The sequence below is a fragment of the Apis laboriosa genome, unplaced genomic scaffold (genome assembly GCF_014066325.1).
Source record: "Apis laboriosa isolate Shangri-la unplaced genomic scaffold, ASM1406632v1 scaffold158_cov153, whole genome shotgun sequence".
NCBI classification, from domain to species: domain Eukaryota; kingdom Metazoa; phylum Arthropoda; class Insecta; order Hymenoptera; family Apidae; genus Apis; species Apis laboriosa.
Window position 1 is genome coordinate 532,014 of NW_025222082.1, and position 19,550 is coordinate 551,563.

The 19,550-nt window shown below is 23.0% G+C and overlaps 7 protein-coding genes across 10 annotated transcripts; 5 read left to right on the plus strand and 2 right to left on the minus strand.

The window, feature by feature from the left end:
• The first annotated feature begins 509 nt into the window (after window positions 1-509).
• On the plus strand, window positions 510-6,402 carry LOC122710827 (protein wings apart-like). Of its 2 annotated transcripts, none has more exons than XM_043928972.1 (11): window positions 510-1,135; window positions 1,418-3,120; window positions 3,187-3,435; window positions 3,549-3,797; window positions 3,880-4,104; window positions 4,225-4,447; window positions 4,534-4,749; window positions 4,875-5,054; window positions 5,132-5,220; window positions 5,360-5,461; window positions 5,533-6,402. In XM_043928972.1, exons 1-11 carry the CDS (start codon window positions 952-954, stop codon window positions 5,680-5,682), a joined length of 3,570 nt encoding a protein of 1,189 aa, XP_043784907.1. In that variant the 5' UTR covers window positions 510-951; the 3' UTR covers window positions 5,683-6,402. The 2 variants fall into 2 exon arrangements, with proteins under 2 accessions (XP_043784907.1, XP_043784908.1); XM_043928973.1 differs by having other exon boundaries at window positions 4,878-5,054.
• Window positions 6,403-6,942: 540 nt separating this feature from the next.
• LOC122710820 (DNA topoisomerase 1-like) lies at window positions 6,943-8,194 on the plus strand. The gene is made up of 5 exons (XM_043928961.1): window positions 6,943-7,092; window positions 7,214-7,370; window positions 7,456-7,519; window positions 7,579-7,705; window positions 7,919-8,194. Exons 1-5 carry the CDS (start codon window positions 7,067-7,069, stop codon window positions 7,935-7,937), a joined length of 393 nt encoding a protein of 130 aa, XP_043784896.1. The 5' UTR covers window positions 6,943-7,066; the 3' UTR covers window positions 7,938-8,194.
• On the plus strand, window positions 8,030-8,987 carry LOC122710870 (28S ribosomal protein S31, mitochondrial). The gene is made up of 3 exons (XM_043929060.1): window positions 8,030-8,121; window positions 8,439-8,641; window positions 8,724-8,987. The coding sequence occupies exons 1-3, from the start codon at window positions 8,030-8,032 to the stop codon at window positions 8,954-8,956; spliced, it is 528 nt and encodes a 175-aa protein (XP_043784995.1). The 3' UTR covers window positions 8,957-8,987.
• Window positions 8,988-9,356: 369 nt separating this feature from the next.
• On the plus strand, window positions 9,357-10,526 carry LOC122710819 (exosome complex component RRP41). 2 transcript variants are annotated; one of them, XM_043928959.1, is made up of 3 exons: window positions 9,357-9,634; window positions 9,708-10,010; window positions 10,098-10,526. In XM_043928959.1, the coding sequence occupies exons 1-3, from the start codon at window positions 9,461-9,463 to the stop codon at window positions 10,425-10,427; spliced, it is 807 nt and encodes a 268-aa protein (XP_043784894.1). In that variant the 5' UTR covers window positions 9,357-9,460; the 3' UTR covers window positions 10,428-10,526. The 2 variants fall into 2 exon arrangements, with proteins under 2 accessions (XP_043784894.1, XP_043784895.1); XM_043928960.1 differs by having other exon boundaries at window positions 9,441-9,593.
• A 145-nt stretch (window positions 10,527-10,671) lies between these two features.
• LOC122710821 (trifunctional enzyme subunit beta, mitochondrial) lies at window positions 10,672-13,150 on the minus strand. Its single transcript, XM_043928963.1, has 7 exons — window positions 13,014-13,150; window positions 12,401-12,563; window positions 11,823-12,198; window positions 11,548-11,722; window positions 11,210-11,490; window positions 10,827-11,132; window positions 10,672-10,720 (listed from the first exon to the last, which is right to left on the minus strand). The coding sequence occupies exons 1-7, from the start codon at window positions 13,066-13,068 to the stop codon at window positions 10,676-10,678; spliced, it is 1,401 nt and encodes a 466-aa protein (XP_043784898.1). The 5' UTR covers window positions 13,069-13,150; the 3' UTR covers window positions 10,672-10,675.
• Window positions 13,151-13,555: 405 nt separating this feature from the next.
• On the plus strand, window positions 13,556-16,791 carry LOC122710837 (protein lethal(2)denticleless). Of its 2 annotated transcripts, none has more exons than XM_043928986.1 (8): window positions 13,556-13,677; window positions 13,854-14,101; window positions 14,247-14,427; window positions 14,501-14,729; window positions 14,801-15,006; window positions 15,078-15,280; window positions 15,362-15,572; window positions 15,696-16,791. In XM_043928986.1, exons 1-8 carry the CDS (start codon window positions 13,635-13,637, stop codon window positions 16,334-16,336), a joined length of 1,962 nt encoding a protein of 653 aa, XP_043784921.1. In that variant the 5' UTR covers window positions 13,556-13,634; the 3' UTR covers window positions 16,337-16,791. The 2 variants fall into 2 exon arrangements, with proteins under 2 accessions (XP_043784921.1, XP_043784922.1); XM_043928987.1 differs by having other exon boundaries at window positions 13,575-13,778.
• A 19-nt stretch (window positions 16,792-16,810) lies between these two features.
• Window positions 16,811-19,260, minus strand: LOC122710838 (acylglycerol kinase, mitochondrial). The gene is made up of 9 exons (XM_043928988.1): window positions 19,183-19,260; window positions 18,678-18,973; window positions 18,388-18,507; window positions 17,924-18,314; window positions 17,731-17,846; window positions 17,476-17,660; window positions 17,254-17,397; window positions 17,068-17,186; window positions 16,811-16,966 (listed from the first exon to the last, which is right to left on the minus strand). Exons 2-9 carry the CDS (start codon window positions 18,785-18,787, stop codon window positions 16,853-16,855), a joined length of 1,299 nt encoding a protein of 432 aa, XP_043784923.1. The 5' UTR covers window positions 18,788-18,973; window positions 19,183-19,260; the 3' UTR covers window positions 16,811-16,852.
• Window positions 19,261-19,550: the final 290 nt, after the last annotated feature.

The following is a 19,550-nucleotide window of genomic DNA, read 5'->3' on the forward strand; positions in this document are numbered from 1 at the left end:
ATTATATATTTATTTTATAAAAATAATTTTTATTATACATTAATTTTATATATATATATATATATAATTATATTAATATGTACATATAATATATACATATAATGATATATAATATATATATATATATAATTTTCATATAAAATTTCTTCAAATAAAACAAATTAAATAAAATATGAAAAAGAATTATATCAATAAATATATAAAATATATGTGTATTTATACGTCTGAATATATGTTGTATAAATATGCATATAATTAAATTTTTTTTTAATTTTTATAATTAAAGATAATTAAAGATTCCTAAGTTTTTTTTAAAAAAAAATCGAATGAAAAATAATTTAATTCATTACATATTTTGATTGGATGATTTTCTATCGATAAAGTAGATGAAAAGTAGAAGACAACTTTTTAGCTCTACCTACTGGATAGAACGACAAGTATTACGATCTTGTGTATTATATTACTCGTTTTTTTGTGTATGGTATGTATCTAAATCTTGAAACGAAAAACATCGACAGATGGCTCAAGATCATGTTATGACTAATATTTCCAATTGAATTTGTATAGACATATAAAAATTATATTAATTAAAGTTAAGTGCAAATATAGAATTGAAAATAACTAATTTAAAAATAATGTTTCTGAATATAAATCGAATTTAAAGTTACAGTTTCGTATATTTGTGCATCGAGGTAAATAGCGAATGAAACATGGCGTTTGTTTCTTTCATATGTTTCGAAGATATTGCTTCTTGATTTTTTCTTTTAAGTTCTTAATTATCAACGCGGATAATACGCGACCGATGAACTGAGGTTTTTTCCTCATAACACTTCTTCGTAAGTGTACAAACAATCAATGCTTATTTCCTATATTTAAGTTTAAAAAATGAAGAAAAATATCACTTGTGTCTTTTGAGATGTGGAACATTTTTGAAATATTGAAGAATACAGTATGACGTCCCGTAGTTACACAAAATCTTACAGTCGTAAGGTCAGTAGTGTGACACCTGGGAGTATTCAATTTGATAAGCTTTTTAGAGAAAATAGCAATCGACCTTCTGCTGCTAAATCAGCAGGTACTGTTGGAAAATGGGGTATAACATCTTTTACATCTATCAGAAGTACGAATATCAATGGTATGTATTTTTTTTATCTTATCTTATATTTTATATTTATGATAAATATTTACTTAATTAATAAATTATTAGCATGTTTAGTACTTAATATTTAATAATAAAATTGTTAGAAAGATTTTATCTCATATTCTATATATTTAAAATATTTTCTTTTGATTGAAATTAATTTAAAAGATATATTAATATATATTTTGCTTTTATTGTTATTATAACATATAAATAATAATTTTGTAAATAATTAAGATTTTTCAAAAAATTATACTAATATTATTTTATTTACAGGAAGGAGAGATGATATCCATAATACATTTGGTGCAAAAAGAGTAAAACTTGATTATGGAAATCAGAATGCTCGTGTAAATTCTGGGAAAGATCCATTTTCTTTTGAAACTGATCCTGACAATAAACCAGATGTTGCACCACCAATTGTTAAACCTAAAAAGTTTTTTAAGAGTAGAAATGTTCCATCTTCAATAGAAGAATCTCGCCAGGATGTGGCAATATACAGACAAGTACCTGATTCACATTATGGTCGAGCTCGTGCTCAAAAAACTTCTCCACAACTACCACCACCACAACCGAAACAATCTTTAACAAAAATATCAAATGCTCCAACTAAAAAAGTAGCAGATACTTTAGAAGGAACCAATAATGATCCTCCTATTAGAGAAGAAGGAAAACCTCCTATTGTATTGAGAATATGCAAGGGTACAGCACAACTAGTCTGTGGAAATGTACAAAACACTCAACAACCAGAACCTGAAACTTATAGAATTTCTACACCTCTCATTAGTCCTACAAAAGTAGATATGGAACGCAAAAATTTTAATGTAGATACATTAAAATCTGATCATAAGACAGTTCGTTCTCAAGAACCTATTATCTCCACTGTATCAATACCATTAGAAAATTCAGAAATGCGTAGAACTACCCGTAGTCGGGCAAAAAATTTACAATTAGATTTAACTACATCATCTTCTATTGTATCTACAGCAACATCTAATTCACATAGTTCTGGTCTTTCTTTAACTCTTAGGAAATCTGTTACCGATTCCAATAATACATTAATATCTCATTATGATATTGTTAAGACTGATTGTGGTTCTACATATTCTTGTAAACCAGCAATTGAACCATTAATTGGGCGTGATCAGCCACTGCCAACTACAACTCAAGAATTAATCGATATATTATCAAGTGATTCTGATCCTATGCAAACAAGACCAATGATAATAAATACTTCAGAGACTGAAGAAAATACAGAAACTGTTCCAGATGACGTTCAACATTGTTCTATAGATATTCCAACAAATGAAGTAATTTCTGAATCTTCTTCACAACATGAATCAAAACCAGAATTAGAATCAGTATCAGAATTAAAATCAGAATCAGAATCAACACTGGAGTTAGGAATAGAGCCAGAACCAGAACCAGAAACTGAACCAGATCCAGAACCAGAACCTGACACTGAAATAGAAACAGAACAAAGTACTCATATTACTGATAATGACACAGCTACAGCTAAAACTTTAGTTGACCAAGATTGGTTTTCTGGAAGTGATGATAGTGAAGGTGTGAGTGGTAATGCAGAAAATGATATAGCATTACATGTAACAAGTACAGTTACAGAATCACAGCCATTAAGTACTCCATGTACAACTATTCAGAAACCTGCTACTAAAAAAGGAAGTATTTTTAAAAGTCGCTCTACAGGTGCAACAAATGGAAATAAAAGAAGAGCATTGTACAAACATAAATGGTGTGATAGTGATAAAGAATCTAGTAGTACAGATACTTCTAATGTTGGAAATAGTACACCTATTATTGCTTCAGGATCTCATAGTGGAACAGGCCCTGTAGCATATGAAGAAGAATTTGATCCTTCACAACTAACAAGAGTTGTAACATATCCTGAAACTGATACAGGTTTTGAAGATGAATCTGATGCTATAACAAGTGTTCGTTGTGGTAGGAAGATAAAGGGGGTATGTATATTATATAATTTATATATTATTAAATATTTAATATTAAATAATATTTATTTTTTTTAGTTCTACACAGTAGTAAAAAATGTGAAAAAAGCTCATCAAATTCAAGAAAGTGGAGAATTTCAAGAGTTTAATGATGATGTTGAATATATATTAGATACTTTAAGAGAAAACAATCCAAATGCTACTCGTTGCCTTTCAGCTATAAGATTGGCAAGCAAATGTATGGCACCTGCATTTCGTATGCATGTACGTGCTCATGGAACTGTTGCTAAGTTCTTCAAAGCTCTTCATGATGCTACAAAAGATCAGGTATACAATTTTATTTTTATATAGTATAATTAAAAAATATATATATTATGTATATTTATCAATTTTATTAATAAATAAAAATTATTATTTAAACAAAATTATGTATTTTGTAGAGTCTTGCTCTATGTACAGCAACAGTAATGTTTGTATTAAGTCAAGATCGTTTAGCTATGGATTTAGATCGTGATTGTTTAGAACTAATGTTAAGTTTGTTAGAATCTGATGCCAGTCACAAGGATGCACTTGATGATTGTGGCCTTAGTCGAGCAGAATTGTTAAAAAATAAAGAAAAAGTACGCCAGTTATGCGCAGATATTCAAGCTCAAGGACATGCAAAACATTTAAATCTCGATAATATAACTGTACGTATTATTTTTATTCATAATCAGAAAATAAAAAATAAAATATAAAAAATTAATTAAATACAAATTTATTTTGAATTAGGTTGGTCAACTTGCTATGGAGACACTTCTTAGTCTTACATCAAAACGTGCTGGTGAATGGTTTAAGGAAGAACTTAGAGAATTGGGTGGTTTAGAACATATTGTAAAAACAATCAGAGATTGTCATCGCCATATTAATACACAAAATATTACAAAATCTGATTGGACAGATCCATTATTAGATAAATTACGTAAAGTTGATAGATGTTTACGTGTATTAGAAAATGTAAGATATATATTCTCAAATAAAAACAATATAATATTTTTATATATTTTTATATCAAATATATTTACATGTATAAAAATCACAATAATAATTTTCTTTTATCAATAAAAAATGTTTCAGGTTACTCATATGAATGAAGAAAATCAAGTATATTTATTAAAATATGAAAATGGAATTTTAGTCAGCACTTTAGCAAATTTGTATCATCTCTGTGGACAAGAAATTCCTATTTATCCTACTATAGATCCAAGTGATAAAACTTCCACTGGTGCTGTTATTAGAGAATGTTTGTTTGCTATTATTAAAGTTCTAATTAATCTTACACATCGATTTAACAGACAATGTAGGATTTTATTATGTTTTGCTTTTTAAAAAATATTAACAATTTATTTTTAAAAAATATAATATGATATTTTACAATTATTTCAGCTTTTGGAAGTAAATCATTAGGTTCACAACCAGGTGTTTTAGATTGCAGTCTATATCTTTTATTGCGCGTACCCGAATCACTTCCTGAAGAAAAACGTTTTGATATGATGATGTTAGCTTTGATTTTATTGATAAATTTAGTGGAACAATGTGATGATAATAAACAACTTCTTATCGAATCAAAAGCTCCTTCATCAATAGAAAATATTTTTGATGGTAAATACTTTACAAATTATTTTATTTTCTTATAAACTTAATATATCTTATTATTATTTAATACGTTATACCTTTAATATATTAATATAAATTCAATATATCAATTTTATTTCTATATAAAAAAGCAGAGGAAAGTGGAGTAGAATGTTTAATCGATCTATTTTATAAACAAGAAGAATTAGCTCGTGCCGAAGAACAAAAAACTGATGCTATTTTAGATGGTAAAAAAGATTCTGAACAAACCGAAACTGTATCAACAACGACTAAATCTCAAGAAGAATTTATTGAAGAAACTGTTACAAAATGTTTGTATAATTTCTGGTTTATCTAACTCTTAAAATAATAAACTTCATAAAATATAATTTAAAAAATTTTTTTATAGTATTACAAAAAGCTGGACGTCATATGGAGCACACTTTAATAGGAGCATATGTAGTGCTTTTACTTGGTTACTTAATAATGGATAACAAGGTAATAAATTTAAAAATTTGATATTAAAAATATAAATAATATAAAAAAAATATATATATAATATAATATATATATATTTTATAATATATATATATATTATAAAATAGTATAAAAGAAAATAACATAATTTTAATTATAGGATTATGAATTGCTGGTACGCAGCAGACTTCCCGATAATAATTTTACAACTATGGTATCTGTACTTCAAAAATTTTTCAATTTCATGAATTTAACGGCATCGGTAATTATTTTTAATTTTTATTCATACAAAAAATCATCAGAAACTTTGAAAATATAAATAATTTATTTTAGAATGAAGTAAGCAGTTGTGGAATTGCTGCTACAGAAAAGGTGATTAAGTTCCTAAAAATCTCAGATACCCGTATTGAAGAAGAGAAAAGTGAATTACCATTATCAGCATTAGAAGATCCAAATATAATGCTCCACTTATCTTCGTCTTGATTGATATCACATTTACATATTTGATATTTTTTATTACCCTGGCAAGCAAAAAGAGCCAAAGTTATATGTGTCCAACGAAGGAAATTCTATCTATTGCAGTATGAATGGACCTGTTTCATATTGACTATATATTTTGATATATATTTATTCACTTAAGTAATTTATTGCTGTACCTTTCATTAAATTGACTTATTTTCCCAATAACAATAACAAGTTAGATATTAAGTATAAATTAATTAATTATCTAGAAATTAATATGATAAAAAACTCGCCTTGTAATTACGCATATGGCTCACTTAAATTTTTTAATAGCATGTATGTAATATTATTAATTTACTCGCTTTATCTATCAATTATTTTTTTTAATTTTCTAACTGTCAAGAAGAATGATTATTTGTGAAATTCTTGACAGATAATTCATTTGCTGTATAATGCTACATAAATTTTTAATTTTATTTTGAAATTTCATTTTATTTTACATTTTAAGTTTTGTTATATGATTGGCGGTGTTGGGGTTTATTGCAACCCATTTAAAATTTGAAATAGCATTATTTTGTAAGTTTATTTTAATATTAAAATTATAGTATAAGCCTTGTAAATGTAAATTTATAAATTATAATTGTATCTTAAACTCACAGTTTCAAGTTATTGGATCCCATTAAGAGATATAGGATTTCATGAATCTTTAATAAAATATTTTGTCTTACAATTTCAGAGAAAAAATAAATAATATATTATATTGTTATGTGTATACAATAAACTAGCTCCATAAATTACAAATTTGTAAAATAAATTAATTTCTTTTCATAAATGTTAAATATATTGTATGTCAAATAAATAGAACATAATTTTATTAAATTTTAATTTAAAAAATTTATTTTTTTATTTTTAATTTATAATTTATGTCATTTTTAAGGAAAATTAATTTTTTATTTCAAATAAATAATTTCTAAAAATTTAATATATTTAATTAGTATTTGCGCAAATAAAATTTTTGAATTGCAAGAGATTATAAATTAAAATTAGACTTAAAAATTTTGAATTCATTTCTATGAATTAATTTCTATGAATATGATATATATGATATATATATATATATATCTTATATGTAAAGTAAATAAATAATTAATGTTGATTATTTTTAATGAAATTTCAAAAAAAAATTTTTAATTTAATTTATTTACAAATATATGTATTAAATTTTTTAATTTATATTTATATAAAAAAAGGTTAAGAGAAAAATCAATCATATAAGAATCATTCGTGTAATATTAACTTGTAACATGACATTTAGTATTTAACTAATTTATATTATAAATTTAATTATGAAATAAAATAACATATAAAAAAGTACAATTATATATTTTAATAACAATATAACAAAATGATAATTTCATATTTTTTTTTAAAGTAAGTACTTATTTTAGTAACCTTAGCAACTCTATTAATCTATCAATTTTTTACAAAATTTTTAATAATTAAAATAAATTATATTAAATAATTATATTTATTTATAATTATTAATTTTTAGGGGTATTAAAAGTCGAATTATATTACCATTTCAATCAAATATTACATTAACTGTAATAAAATTTAATTCATCATCATCTGATTCTTCTTCTGATTCATCTTCTGATTCAGATTCAAGTTCTGATTCTGAAATTTCTAATAAAGATAGAAAAAATAATGTAAATTTTTTATAATTTTTAATTAAAAAAATATTTTATGTATAATTGTATGTGTGCAAATTTTAATCTATTTATTTTTTTTTAGAAGGTATTTAAAACCATAGAATATTTACAAAGTGCAAAAGTTGCACAAAAAAAAAAACAAATAGGTAAGATATCAATTTATTTCAAGTTAAATGTATAATAAGATAAAAAAAATTTATTACAGAAAAAGAAATAACCAAAGCAGCTCAAATCTTAACTACCACATCAACACAAGATAAAGAAAAAATTCTTTTACCTTTGTTAAAAAAAATTGGTGATATACAAAATGCAGATAATATATTTACTAAAAGGTTAATTATAATCTTTTAAATTAAATTATGTTCATTTTAAGATATTATATATTATATATTATAATATTATATAAATAATATATTATTTATAGCAATATATATAAAGATGCAATTAAAAAAGAAGATAAAATAAATTGGGAAAAAGAAAATAATATCAAAAATTCAATTAAAAATATGAAATATCAATCACAGAAAAAATCTTTCTCATTCCAGAATCAAAAAAATACGATAAGAAATATTAACGACAAATTTAAAACAAAATATGATCATAATGCAACACAATCAAATATATCAGTAATTAGAATGTTACAAATAAAACAAAAAATGGCAAATATTAATGCTAAATTTGAAACAAAAATTGATAAGTCAAAAGAGATACAAAAAGAACCATCTATTATTAGATTGCTAAAAAACCAGCAAAAAAAAATAAAAAATATTGATGATAACTCTGAAAAAAAAATTAAAAAAGAACCATCTATTATTAGAATGTTAAAAAATGAAGAAAAAATGAGGAATATTGATAAATCAAATTTGAATATATTTAAAATAAAAACTGAAGTAAAGAAAGAACCATCTAATATTAAAAAACAAGAACAATTAAAGTCTATATATAAATATATAACAAAAATAAATATTGAAAATGATGAAAGGTTGCATATTTTATTAACAAAAGTATATATAACATATATATTAAAGTATATATAACATAAATAATTTATATAAAATTTTTCAGTGATGTAGAATCTATAAAGTTTAAAAGAATTTTCTATAAATTTGAAGAAGATTTAGATGTTCCTAAATTTAAAATGTGGGATACATGGGAAAAAAATGAATTACAATTTTCAATATCAAAATATCCTAAAAACGCATTTCAGGAAATGATTGAATGGACTAAAGAAGGAAAATTATGGAAATTTCCTATAGATAATGAACAAGGTATTTATAAAATATAGAATTTACTATTATTTTATATATAATTTATGTTATATATAATGTAAATTTTTTTTTCATAATATAGGGATGGAAGATGAATATAATGTACATTTCTCAAAGCATGTATTTTTGGAACATCATTTGGTACCATGGTGTCCCTCTAAGGGTCCAATACGACATTTTATGGAATTAGTATGTATTGGACTTTCAAAAAATCCATATATGACAATTGAAGAAAAATATGATCATATAATGTGGTATAAAGATTATTTTAAAGATAAACAAGATTTATTACAAAAATTAGGTATTGTAGAATAAAGAAAATATTTGTAAAAAATATATAAAATGAAATATTAATTGTTTTTAAAAAATAAAAATTTAATAAAATATAAGAATTTTATTTCTTTAAATTATATTTTATAAATAAACATTGAATAAAATGATACTTAATATTATATGATTTTTTTATAAAGAAATTAAATAAGTTATTCAATATTTATAAAATCATAAATATTGAAATGAAATATGAAAATATGAAAAATAAAACAAAAATATTAATATTTGAAATTTACAAGTAAATAATTTATTTATTAATAAATAAATAAATTAATTAAATTATAATTTTTTCCTAAATTAATTTAAATATTTAAATTAATTTATGAAAAAAAAAACGATATAAAACGATAGTTGGAATTGAAAACTATTAGATCAAATGGCCAATGAAATTATCGAATTGAGATTTGAGGTTAAGATTTAAGATTGATTGGTTTAATATATATCTATGTTATAGATTAATTTTAATATTAAAATTTCTGAAAAAAAATGATTGAAGTTGAAAATATTGAAGACCAAAATGGATTACGCCTAGATGGTAGACGAGCATTAGAATTAAGACAAATTCGTATAAAAATGGGAGTTTTTGGACAAGCTGATGGAAGTGCTTATATCGAACATGGTAACACTAAAATTTTGGTTACAGTATATGGACCTCATCAGGTTAACAATTTTTCATATATTATAATTTTAATATTAATATATTAAATTATATATAATTGATGTATTTATTTAGCCAAGAAACTCTACAGGCAGAAGTACAAGTAAAGTTACTAAAGGTATTGTAAATTGTCAATATAGTATGGCAGTATTTAGTTTATCTTCCGGAGAACGTAAACGCAAACCAAGAGGTGATAGAAAATCGCAAGAAAGATCTCTTCAATTAAAACATGCAATGGAAGCAATAATACATCTAGAATTATATCCACGTTCACAGATAGATATTTATGTAGAAGCATTACAAGTTGATGGAAGTGAATATTGTGCATCTGTAAATGCAGCTACACTTGCTTTAATTGATGCTGGAATTCCTATTAAGGTAATATATAATAAAATAGAAAATAAATATTTTATAATTTTCATCAAAAAATTTTTTTCAAACAAAACTATTATTTTATTTTTATAGAATTATGCTATAGGTTGTACTGTAACATTAATTAATTGCCCATCTTTAGAAGATGAAGATAATACATTAGAGAGAGGAGTATTAGATGCAAATTATATAGAAGAATGTGCTCCTGGTGTTACTTTATCTGTTGTTGCATTACCAAATAGTGATGGTATATCAAAAGATGGATTAATAGTAGTAGCACAAGGTGCAGGACAAAGATTACATTTGTCTCAATTTGAATCATTGAAAGCTCGTGTATTATGTGGATGTCAAGATATAAAAACTATTTTAGATCATGCAGTCAGACAATATTTAACAGAACAATCACTTCCTTCTCTTTTTTAGATATATAAATAAAAAAATTATTCATAAAAAAAATATTAAATAATATACCAACAATTTTTTTATAAAAAATTATATAATATATAAATTATATTCATTAAAATTTTTTAAATTTATTTTTTAAAAATTTATATTTTTTACATTATAAGTGATATATATATATATCATTATATATCATTATATTATAAACAATCAACATATAAATTTCTTTAAAAATATTAATGCTTGTTTATTTTTTTGTTTTTTGCATCTTAAATCTTAGCACCAGGATATCTTTCCATAATCATACCTACACCCTGTAATTAAGAATAAGACAAATTTATTTAATATAAATTTATCAATAAGATAAAATATATCATAAAGATATCAATAATATTTAAATATTTTTACAATTTCTTTTACCTGTCCTCCAGCTGCACAAGCTGCAATTAATCCAAATTGTTGATCTTCTTTGATAAGTCGATTAGCTGTATGAGTAGCTAATCGAATTCCAGTTGCTGCAAATGGATGACCAATTGACAAAGATCCACCCCATGCATTCCACTTATTGAGATCTGGTATTCCTACTTTTAAAGATCTTCCTAAATAATTTTGTGCAAACAAATCAGAATCTAAAGCTTTCAAATTGGCTAAAATTTGTCCAGCAAAAGCTTCATGTATTTCCCACACTCCAATATCTTTAATATTTAATTTTGCTTTTTGCAATACCTAAAATTTATTTTAAAAATATTATGTATTAAAATTCTAATATTTTTTATAATTATAAAATAAGAAAATATTACAACCTGTGGTATAGCATAAGATGGTCCCAAGAGTAATTGATCAATAGGATCTTGGGAAACATAAATAAAATTTCTTAAATATGCTTTTGGAGTAAGACCAAGTTGAAGAGCTTTTTCTTCTGTCATTATTAAAGCTGCTGATGCACCATCAGTTAAAAAAGAAGCATTAGCAGCAGTAACTGTTCCATATGGTTTAACAAATGCTGGTTTCAATTTTGCTAATTTTTCTATCGTTGAAACTTGAATACCATTGTCTTTGTTTATTACTTCATTTACATTTGGAACTAGAAAAAATAATCAAATTAATTAACTTATTTCATTTACTCAATTTTATTTATTACCTTTATAGGGGACTATATCTGTGAGGTATCCTTGTTGTTGTGCTTTAGCAGCTAAAGTATGTGAACGTAAAGCATATTCATCTTGCTCTTTTCTTGATATTCCAAATGCAGCTGCTAATCTGTCACTACTATGTCCCATTGTTTCATTACTAGAAAATTCTGCTACTGCAGGTAACTGTAATTATATAAATAAATCAAATATAATATATAAGTATTATATAATATAATATTTAGAATTAAAATATAATTTTAAGTAAAAGAAAATATAAATATACATCTGGTACAAAATGTGCTGCTCTGATATTAGTAAGAAGTGTTAGTTTTTGTCCAATTGTTTTTGCTTTATTAGCTTGTAACATCAATGTTCTCATACGTCTGTTATGTCTAATTGGTATATCTGACAAAAATTCCACTCCTCCTGCTATGATTACATCATATACACCACATGCTATCAAACCCATACCAGTTGTAAGAGCTTGATTACTACTGATGCATGCCATAGTTACTGTATGTGCAGGAATACGATCACTATATCCTGCTGCTAAAGCTGCTTCTCTAGCAATATTTGAAGTCTTTACTTCTTGTATTACTGTACCATAAACAATATATTCAACAATTTCTTTAGGAAATTTAATTTTCTTTTGTAAAGCCCTGATAATAAAATATAAATATATATAAATTATAAAATAAATTATTATAACATAATATCATAAAATTATAATTGTAAATAATTATAGATAAAAATAATAATTATTATAAAATATATTTTTAAAAAAAACTTATACTAATTAAATATGATAATATAAAAATTTAATTAAATATGATTAAATATATTTAAAAAATAAAAATTTACACTAATGAATGTCTGGCAAGATCATATGCTATCAAGTTTTTGTAACTTGTTCCAGAATGTAAAAATGGTGTTCTTACACCATCAATAAATACAATGTTTTTAGTAACATTACTTTTAGTTGCATATAATTTATTATTTGTTTTTAAATATTTTATTGTAGAACCTAAAATAAAAAATATATAGTATTATAATTTATAATACATTTAAGAAATATAATAAAAAAATATAATTATAATTATCATAAAGATTATGTTGTAATTATAAATAATTATATTGATTATTTTATAATTATAAATAGTAATAATAATGATAATAATAAAGATAGTAATAATATGATAATATATATGATAATAAATATTAATTATAAAAAAAACATTTAAAATTTCAAATGAATTTTTTAATTATCAACAATATTTAATATTTAAGTAACAATCAATATTTAGTATTTATGAACAAAAAATTATGATATTAGCGACAATAAAAAATTATAAAATATTTTTACTTTAAAGATTTTCTACTTTATATCTAAAAAAAATTAAAAACGATTTATACGAATTATATATTATTCTTGAATTTTTTTATAATATTTATAGTATAATATAATTCAACATACCATACTTAGGAAATCCTCCTTTTATTAAAAATTTATTTTTGATAAGAAAAAACATGTTTAAAATCAATTTAAATCTATCTATTTTTTAAAATCTCATTTATTTCTTTAAATGTTACTATTTAATATATACCAACAAGTATCGAAGACTGAGTATATAAGTACTTTGACCTATATTTAAGTCTTATTCTCAAAATATTTTTATACATAATTAGTTATACTAGCACATAAGTATTAAATAGATGAACTAATAAAATAGAAAATGAATATATTCAAAAATATAGATTTTATTAGTTATTTCTTTTTTCTATTATTATGTACAATTATAAAAATAGAATATAATAGAATTACAATTAGAATAAAAATTAAAATTTCATATTTAAATAAAATTATATGATATTATATAAATAGGAATAAGCAAATTTATACTTTTATGTCATTTCGTTCATTATTTCCGACTTTATTATAGTATTCACGTACACTTTAAATAGAATTAAATATCGTTACATAGAAATTATCTTAATTTAGAAGTGCGGGAAAACTGACAGATTTTCCCGCTTACAATTTCATGTACGAATAATTTTTAGTGCTATGTAATGAATATTGATTTCATGTAGTTTCAGAATGAATTTAGTGCATTCTATTGTAGAACGTGAAAAAGGATTTGGTAATGTGTTTTTTTATGATTGTATATAGTAAAAACTTTAAATATATATTATAAATATAAAATAGGTTATATAAAATACCATTACATTGAATGTGATATTTGTATGTTTCATATATAATATTTATTTTTATAAATATATAGATGTAAATTTTGAAAAATTATACAAATTTTTCCAGCATCGATACGTGATTATGATATTGCTTTATATCGTTTAAAATGTTACGAACATGATGTATATCGAGGTATAACGCCAAGTACAAATGCACTTGATTTCAATCCTGAACCACCAGTTTTTGCATGTCGATTTTGTACCACAGAAGGATATGAACAAATAATTGCTTTAGCAAATGAAGATGGAAAGATTGCTTTACAAGATACAAATATCAAAAGTATTAAATCAAATCAACCATTAGAAGGAACACAGGTATATCGTTGTGATATGTTAAATTATTAAAAATTAAAAATTGTAATAGAATAAAATATTAGATATAATTTTTTATTTATAAAATTATAACTAATATAAAATATATTATTAAGAACATATAAAAAATAAATTTAATATTTTTTAGGCACATTGCAATGCAATATTTGATATAGCTTGGATGCCAGGAGAATTAAAATTAGTCACAGCATCTGGAGATCATACTGCTAGATTATGGGATATATCTGGTACTGATATTCGATTAATTAATCATTTTCATGCTCATACAAGAAGTATTAAGACTGCAGTGTTTCGTTTTCAGGATCAAGGTATCTTTAATATTCTATAAAAATTTTTATTTTATTATTTTAAGAAATTAATCTAAAAGAATATATATTTTAGCTGTATTTGCAACTGGAGCTAGAGATGGTTCTATAATGATATGGGATATTCGAGCTAATCATTATGAACGTCCTAAGCCAGATAATTGTATTGCTAATGCACATAATGTTGGAATTTTAAGTAATGTACGACAACGTAGAGTAATTAGTCATGCATCTAGAGCACAAAGTATTACTGGTTTAGCATTTCAAGATGATTTTACTTTACTTTCATGTGCTGCTGGAGATGGGTAAGTTTATTGATATAAATATATTATAAAGAAAAAAAATAATGTTAATTTTAGTTATAAATTTGATATAGTTTAATAAAAGTTTGGGATTTGCGTAAAAATTATACTGTTCACAAAAAAGATCCCATAGCTAAGCATACAATGAATTATACTGGACATAGTACAAGAAATGGATTTTCATCATTATTAATATGTCCAGCCAGAATTACACTATATGCTAGTTGTATGGATAACATTATATATGCCTATAATATATCATCTTATAATCCTAAACCAAGTAAGAATAATAAAAAAAATATATTATTGATACTAAATACAAAATTTAAAAATTTTCTTTTTGCATATTAGTTGCAGAATTTTATGGACATCAAAATCGTACATATTATGTTAAAACATGTTTAAGTCCTGATGGACGTTATATTGCAAGTGGTTCCAGTGATGAACTTGCATATATTTGGCATACAAGCAAACCAGGAGCACCAGTTGTGCAACTTTCTGGACATACTGAAGAAGTTACTTGCATTGCTTGGTGTACTATTGGAGAAACAAAAGTATTAAAAATGTTACGCTTTTTTTCATTATATTTTTTTTTATATATAATATTAATGTTTTTAAAAATTATATATGTATAGATAGTTACATGTTCTGATGATTCATGCCATCGAATTTGGAGAATTGGTTATGAACATAAATTAGATAATGAAGAAATATTAATACGTGGTAATGCAGAAGTCATTTCTAATAAGAATCCATTAGAAAATTTAAAACTCGAAACTACACCAACTGTTACGCGGCGTTGCATCACATCTGAAGAACATACTCCAGGATCTGATACTATATCTAGTATGTAATTATAATATAATAAAATCATAAAATTTTATTATTATTATAAATATAATTATATATTATTAATTTTATTTAATTTATTATTATTTTATATATTTTATTACTTCTTTTTTTTATCAGATATTACACCTGGACCGAGTTCATCAGATGCTTACAATCAAACAGAAGACAATCAAAATTTATTTAATATTACTGGTTCAATGAAAAGAAGTTATTTCCAAATGACCAATGGATCTTGGTCTGATGAAAAATTTAAGTCAATTTTATCTCCTATAGAAGAGAATCTCACATCCATTACAAAACGTATTCATTTAGAAAATCGTGGAGCACGAAGATTATTTAGTCCATATAATGATAATAATTCGTTATTAAATAGAGGTTATGAATCTGATGAACCAACTACAAGTTTATCAAATATAGAAAGTAGAAACAGCGAAATTAGTTTTTCACCTACGTTGAATCTTCCGAACTTCGTTGTTGATGGTACAGCGCCACATTTACTTCAATTATCTCCAGAAAAATATAAAGAAAATGTTGATTGGTTAACAAGAATGCGAAGAGAAAAATATGAACAAAAAATGAGGAAAACAATGTCAGAAAAATTGCCTAGTCCTGTTTCTTGTACAACGCTTACTAGGAGAAATACTAGGTCACGATCAACAGAACCACAAAAAATATCTAAAATACCGAGAAGTCCAACACTTTCTTTATTGAATTTCTTTAAAGTTACTGGTAAAGACTGTGAAACGAATATATTATAATGATGTTAATATAATACATTTTACAAAATTTTGGAAATTATCATGAATTCTTTTTATTAGATTATGTTTTATCTATGTTAAAATTCATATAGAACTTTTATTAAAAATATTTGTTAGGAATATCTGTTTTATACAATACAAAATTATATCCAAAATATCAATCAATGAATGTGATATGAATTTCAGCGCGCTTTCTCATGTTTATGATGTGGTACCTTATAAAATAAATAAGACTTACAATAATAAATATCATAATGTAAGATAAATATAACATAAAAGTATTACAAGTATGTAAAAATAGTTTATATACTCAATGTCATGTTTAAATGATAGTATATCTTTTATATATGCAATAATAAATTATTTTTATAACATATTGTATTAAAATAAAAAGTTTTGCTAATTTTTTTACTAATAAACTTTTTACTATCTAATTTTTTCTAATTTTTATAAGAATCAAAAATTCAAAACAAATAAGTAATTCTTAAATTTTATTTATCTTATATACATCTTTTATCAACTTTTGAATTGAGGACAAAATACTTTTACTGCCTGTGAAAACAATTTAATTTCAACTGCTTTTAGTTCGTATTCTTCATTGTCGATATATAATGTATAATGTTTATCAACCTGTAATGTATATCAAAAATATTTATAAAAGTGAATTAATAACTTAAAATTAAAAGTAAATTGAAGTTACAAAAATTCTATCTTTTTTTTTTAAATCTTACTGTTTGTGGAGTTAATTCAATTTTTTTTGCTTCTACTACTTGTTCACACAATGATTTATTATTTTGTTCTTTTTTCCAACCTTCAGATACAAAAGAAAAATAATCTATATCCTTTGGACCTATAATAAAAACAATTTTTTATGATCATATTAATTTTTTTTAAAGATAAAATATTTATTTAAATACCCATTTTCACTTTCAAAGATGATGGAGATTCATCTTGTGATTTGTCTATATTAGAAGTTTCTATATGTAATTCACAAGTTGATATAGGTAATTCATGGAGAATATCACATTTTTCATTTATTATTTTACTAAAATCAATACTATCTAAAAAAAAAAAATAATAATAATCTAATAATAGATTTTAAGATATTACTTATTTTGAATATATAAATAAAAATATACCTCTAATGATAGTATTCCTTGGTGCAAATACATGCCACCATCTTGTGTTTAGATTAGAAAATCCATTTGTTGAATTTTTTTGATTACAACGAGAACAACCTTCACAAGGAAGTGTATATTTCAATATTACATCACAATATTTATTTAAATTTTCTTTATAACCATTAAATATATAAGTTGCATATCTATATATTAAATAATGTGTAAGCATAATGCAGATATAAATTTTAAAATATTAAAAAGAGATATTTATACTTTTTTAAAGGTCCCCAATACCAATATTTTGTAGCTAAAGCATTTGCATCTTTCCATGCACCCCACTCTACTGCTCCCATAGCATAAATTGGCTTTACTGGTTCCTTAGGATTATCCTTTAATTTTAAAATCAAATTTAAATTAATTAATGATAAATTTAAAAATAAATTATGTTTATATAAAAGAAATATACTTCAATAGGTTTAACTTCAATCATATCCATCATTTTAGATTTTTCATTTATAATTGCCATTGTTGCCTCTATCATTTGCTTTATATCAGAAAGATCATCGTATTTATGATACAAAGATTTTGCAATTTTATTTGTTTGTCCCAATGGCAAAATACCAATAGGGCACTGTTTAACTGATTTAAGATTCAAGTCATATTTCCTTACTAATCCAGTTAAAACATCAGATAATGTACCATCTCCTCCTGCAACTATGATAGCATCAGTAGGTGTATCTAAATTCATTATAATTTTCCGAGCATCATTTTGTGATTCTGTCTGTATTATAGTTACAGCAATTCCAGCTAAATGCAGAAGTGGTTCACAATAATTTTGAAATAATTTTTTAGCTTTCCTATAAATAATAATAATATTTAATATTAATTAATCAATAAACAGAATTTTAATTTATAATCAAACAATCAAACCCTTTTTTAGCAGCTGGATTTAAAATAATAGTTACATGACGAGGTTTTATATTTGTTGGAAGTGGAAGATCACCATATTGTGAAATACTTTCACAATATTGTCTCATTAATTGATCAGTACTAAAAATTATATTATTTTTATATTATTTTTAATTTATTAATAGTTAATTTAATCATAATAGTTAATTTTATCATAAAATTAATATATATATATATTATAAATATAAATATTATATATATTATAAATATTTCAATTAAAAATAATCCAATTTTTTAAAATTATATCTTACTCATATATTTCTTTACTATATGAAATTCCATATGTTAAAGCTGCACCTCCTATAAGAGATTTTTTCCAGTTATTTCGTATAGTTCGGAAAAAATTTAATATTTTAGCCATTTTTTAATTTTCTATTTTTAATAATATAACCTTTCTAAATCTATAGCTGATATATTTTACATATTTATTTAATGTTTTAATTTAATGTTTTTAATTTAATAATGTTTTAAATTTTTAAAAACATACATCTATTATAAGAAGTTAATGTAGATGAAATTTTTATTCTTTGCATTATAATGTTTTTATCTGAAAGGTAAATATTTATTTATTTAATAATTTCAATAAAAATTTATCAAAAACTATATATAATAAAAATATTTTGTATTATTCATATTTTAAAAAATTGTTTAAATTTTATGAAAATTTAATCTTTCTTTAATTATTTTTTTCAATTCCTTCTTTATATGAATAAATTATATGAAACAAATTGACTGAAAGATTATTTTCATACTCACATGTTTTGAACTGTTTATAAGATTCCATTTAAATTACAATACACAAATATTAGAAAATATTTTTTGTTTAATTAGAATATTAAATTTTAAATAATAAATTCACTTATGATATTGATAAATATTATTTTATATAATAATTAAATTTTATATTTTTTATTATAAATATGAAAAAAAGGTATAAAAAATGTTATGTAATAATTGCTCCATCTAGATTTTTCAACATATAAATACGATTTTATTTCTAAATTTGTCAAATATTATCATATTAATCACTTTTTCATGATTAAAATTAATTGTTCATAGAACAGTTTTTTATGTGGTATTATCTTTCTCTATGCATCATCATTATAAAACAAAAAGATTTCAAA

Excerpts from the sequence above, each read along its gene's own strand:
- LOC122710838 (XM_043928988.1), bottom strand. The coding sequence starts at position 18,787 with ATGGCTAAAATATTAAATTTTTTCCGAACTATACGAAATAACTGGAAA. Across the intron at positions 18,315-18,387 it reads AATCCAGCTGCTAAAAAAGG|GAAAGCTAAAAAATTATTTC; the intron begins GTTTGATTGTTT and ends TATTATTTATAG. Across the intron at positions 17,847-17,923 it reads TTGAAGTTAAACCTATTGAA|GATAATCCTAAGGAACCAGT; the intron begins GTATATTTCTTT and ends TTAAAATTAAAG.
- LOC122710819 (XM_043928959.1), top strand. The coding sequence starts at position 9,461 with ATGATTGAAGTTGAAAATATTGAAGACCAAAATGGATTACGCCTAGAT. Across the intron at positions 9,635-9,707 it reads CAGTATATGGACCTCATCAG|CCAAGAAACTCTACAGGCAG; the intron begins GTTAACAATTTT and ends GTATTTATTTAG. Across the intron at positions 10,011-10,097 it reads ATGCTGGAATTCCTATTAAG|AATTATGCTATAGGTTGTAC; the intron begins GTAATATATAAT and ends TTATTTTTATAG.
- LOC122710837 (XM_043928986.1), top strand. The coding sequence starts at position 13,635 with ATGAATTTAGTGCATTCTATTGTAGAACGTGAAAAAGGATTTG. Across the intron at positions 13,678-13,853 it reads AGAACGTGAAAAAGGATTTG|CATCGATACGTGATTATGAT; the intron begins GTAATGTGTTTT and ends AAATTTTTCCAG. Across the intron at positions 14,102-14,246 it reads AACCATTAGAAGGAACACAG|GCACATTGCAATGCAATATT; the intron begins GTATATCGTTGT and ends AATATTTTTTAG.
- LOC122710870 (XM_043929060.1), top strand. The coding sequence starts at position 8,030 with ATGGCAAATATTAATGCTAAATTTGAAACAAAAATTGATAAGTCAAAA. Across the intron at positions 8,122-8,438 it reads ATTAGATTGCTAAAAAACCA|TGATGTAGAATCTATAAAGT; the intron begins GCAAAAAAAAAT and ends AAAATTTTTCAG. Across the intron at positions 8,642-8,723 it reads TCCTATAGATAATGAACAAG|GGATGGAAGATGAATATAAT; the intron begins GTATTTATAAAA and ends TTCATAATATAG.
- LOC122710821 (XM_043928963.1), bottom strand. The coding sequence starts at position 13,068 with ATGTTTTTTCTTATCAAAAATAAATTTTTAATAAAAGGAGGATTTCCT. Across the intron at positions 12,199-12,400 it reads CTTGCCAGACATTCATTAGT|GGCTTTACAAAAGAAAATTA; the intron begins GTAAATTTTTAT and ends TTTTATTATCAG. Across the intron at positions 11,723-11,822 it reads CAGCACATTTTGTACCAGAT|TTACCTGCAGTAGCAGAATT; the intron begins GTATATTTATAT and ends ATATAATTACAG.
- LOC122710827 (XM_043928972.1), top strand. The coding sequence starts at position 952 with ATGACGTCCCGTAGTTACACAAAATCTTACAGTCGTAAGGTCAGTAGT. Across the intron at positions 3,798-3,879 it reads TAAATCTCGATAATATAACT|GTTGGTCAACTTGCTATGGA; the intron begins GTACGTATTATT and ends ATTTTGAATTAG. Across the intron at positions 5,462-5,532 it reads TCATGAATTTAACGGCATCG|AATGAAGTAAGCAGTTGTGG; the intron begins GTAATTATTTTT and ends AATTTATTTTAG.
- LOC122710820 (XM_043928961.1), top strand. The coding sequence starts at position 7,067 with ATGATAATTTCATATTTTTTTTTAAA. Across the intron at positions 7,093-7,213 it reads ATTTCATATTTTTTTTTAAA|GGGTATTAAAAGTCGAATTA; the intron begins GTAAGTACTTAT and ends ATTAATTTTTAG. Across the intron at positions 7,371-7,455 it reads ATAAAGATAGAAAAAATAAT|AAGGTATTTAAAACCATAGA; the intron begins GTAAATTTTTTA and ends ATTTTTTTTTAG.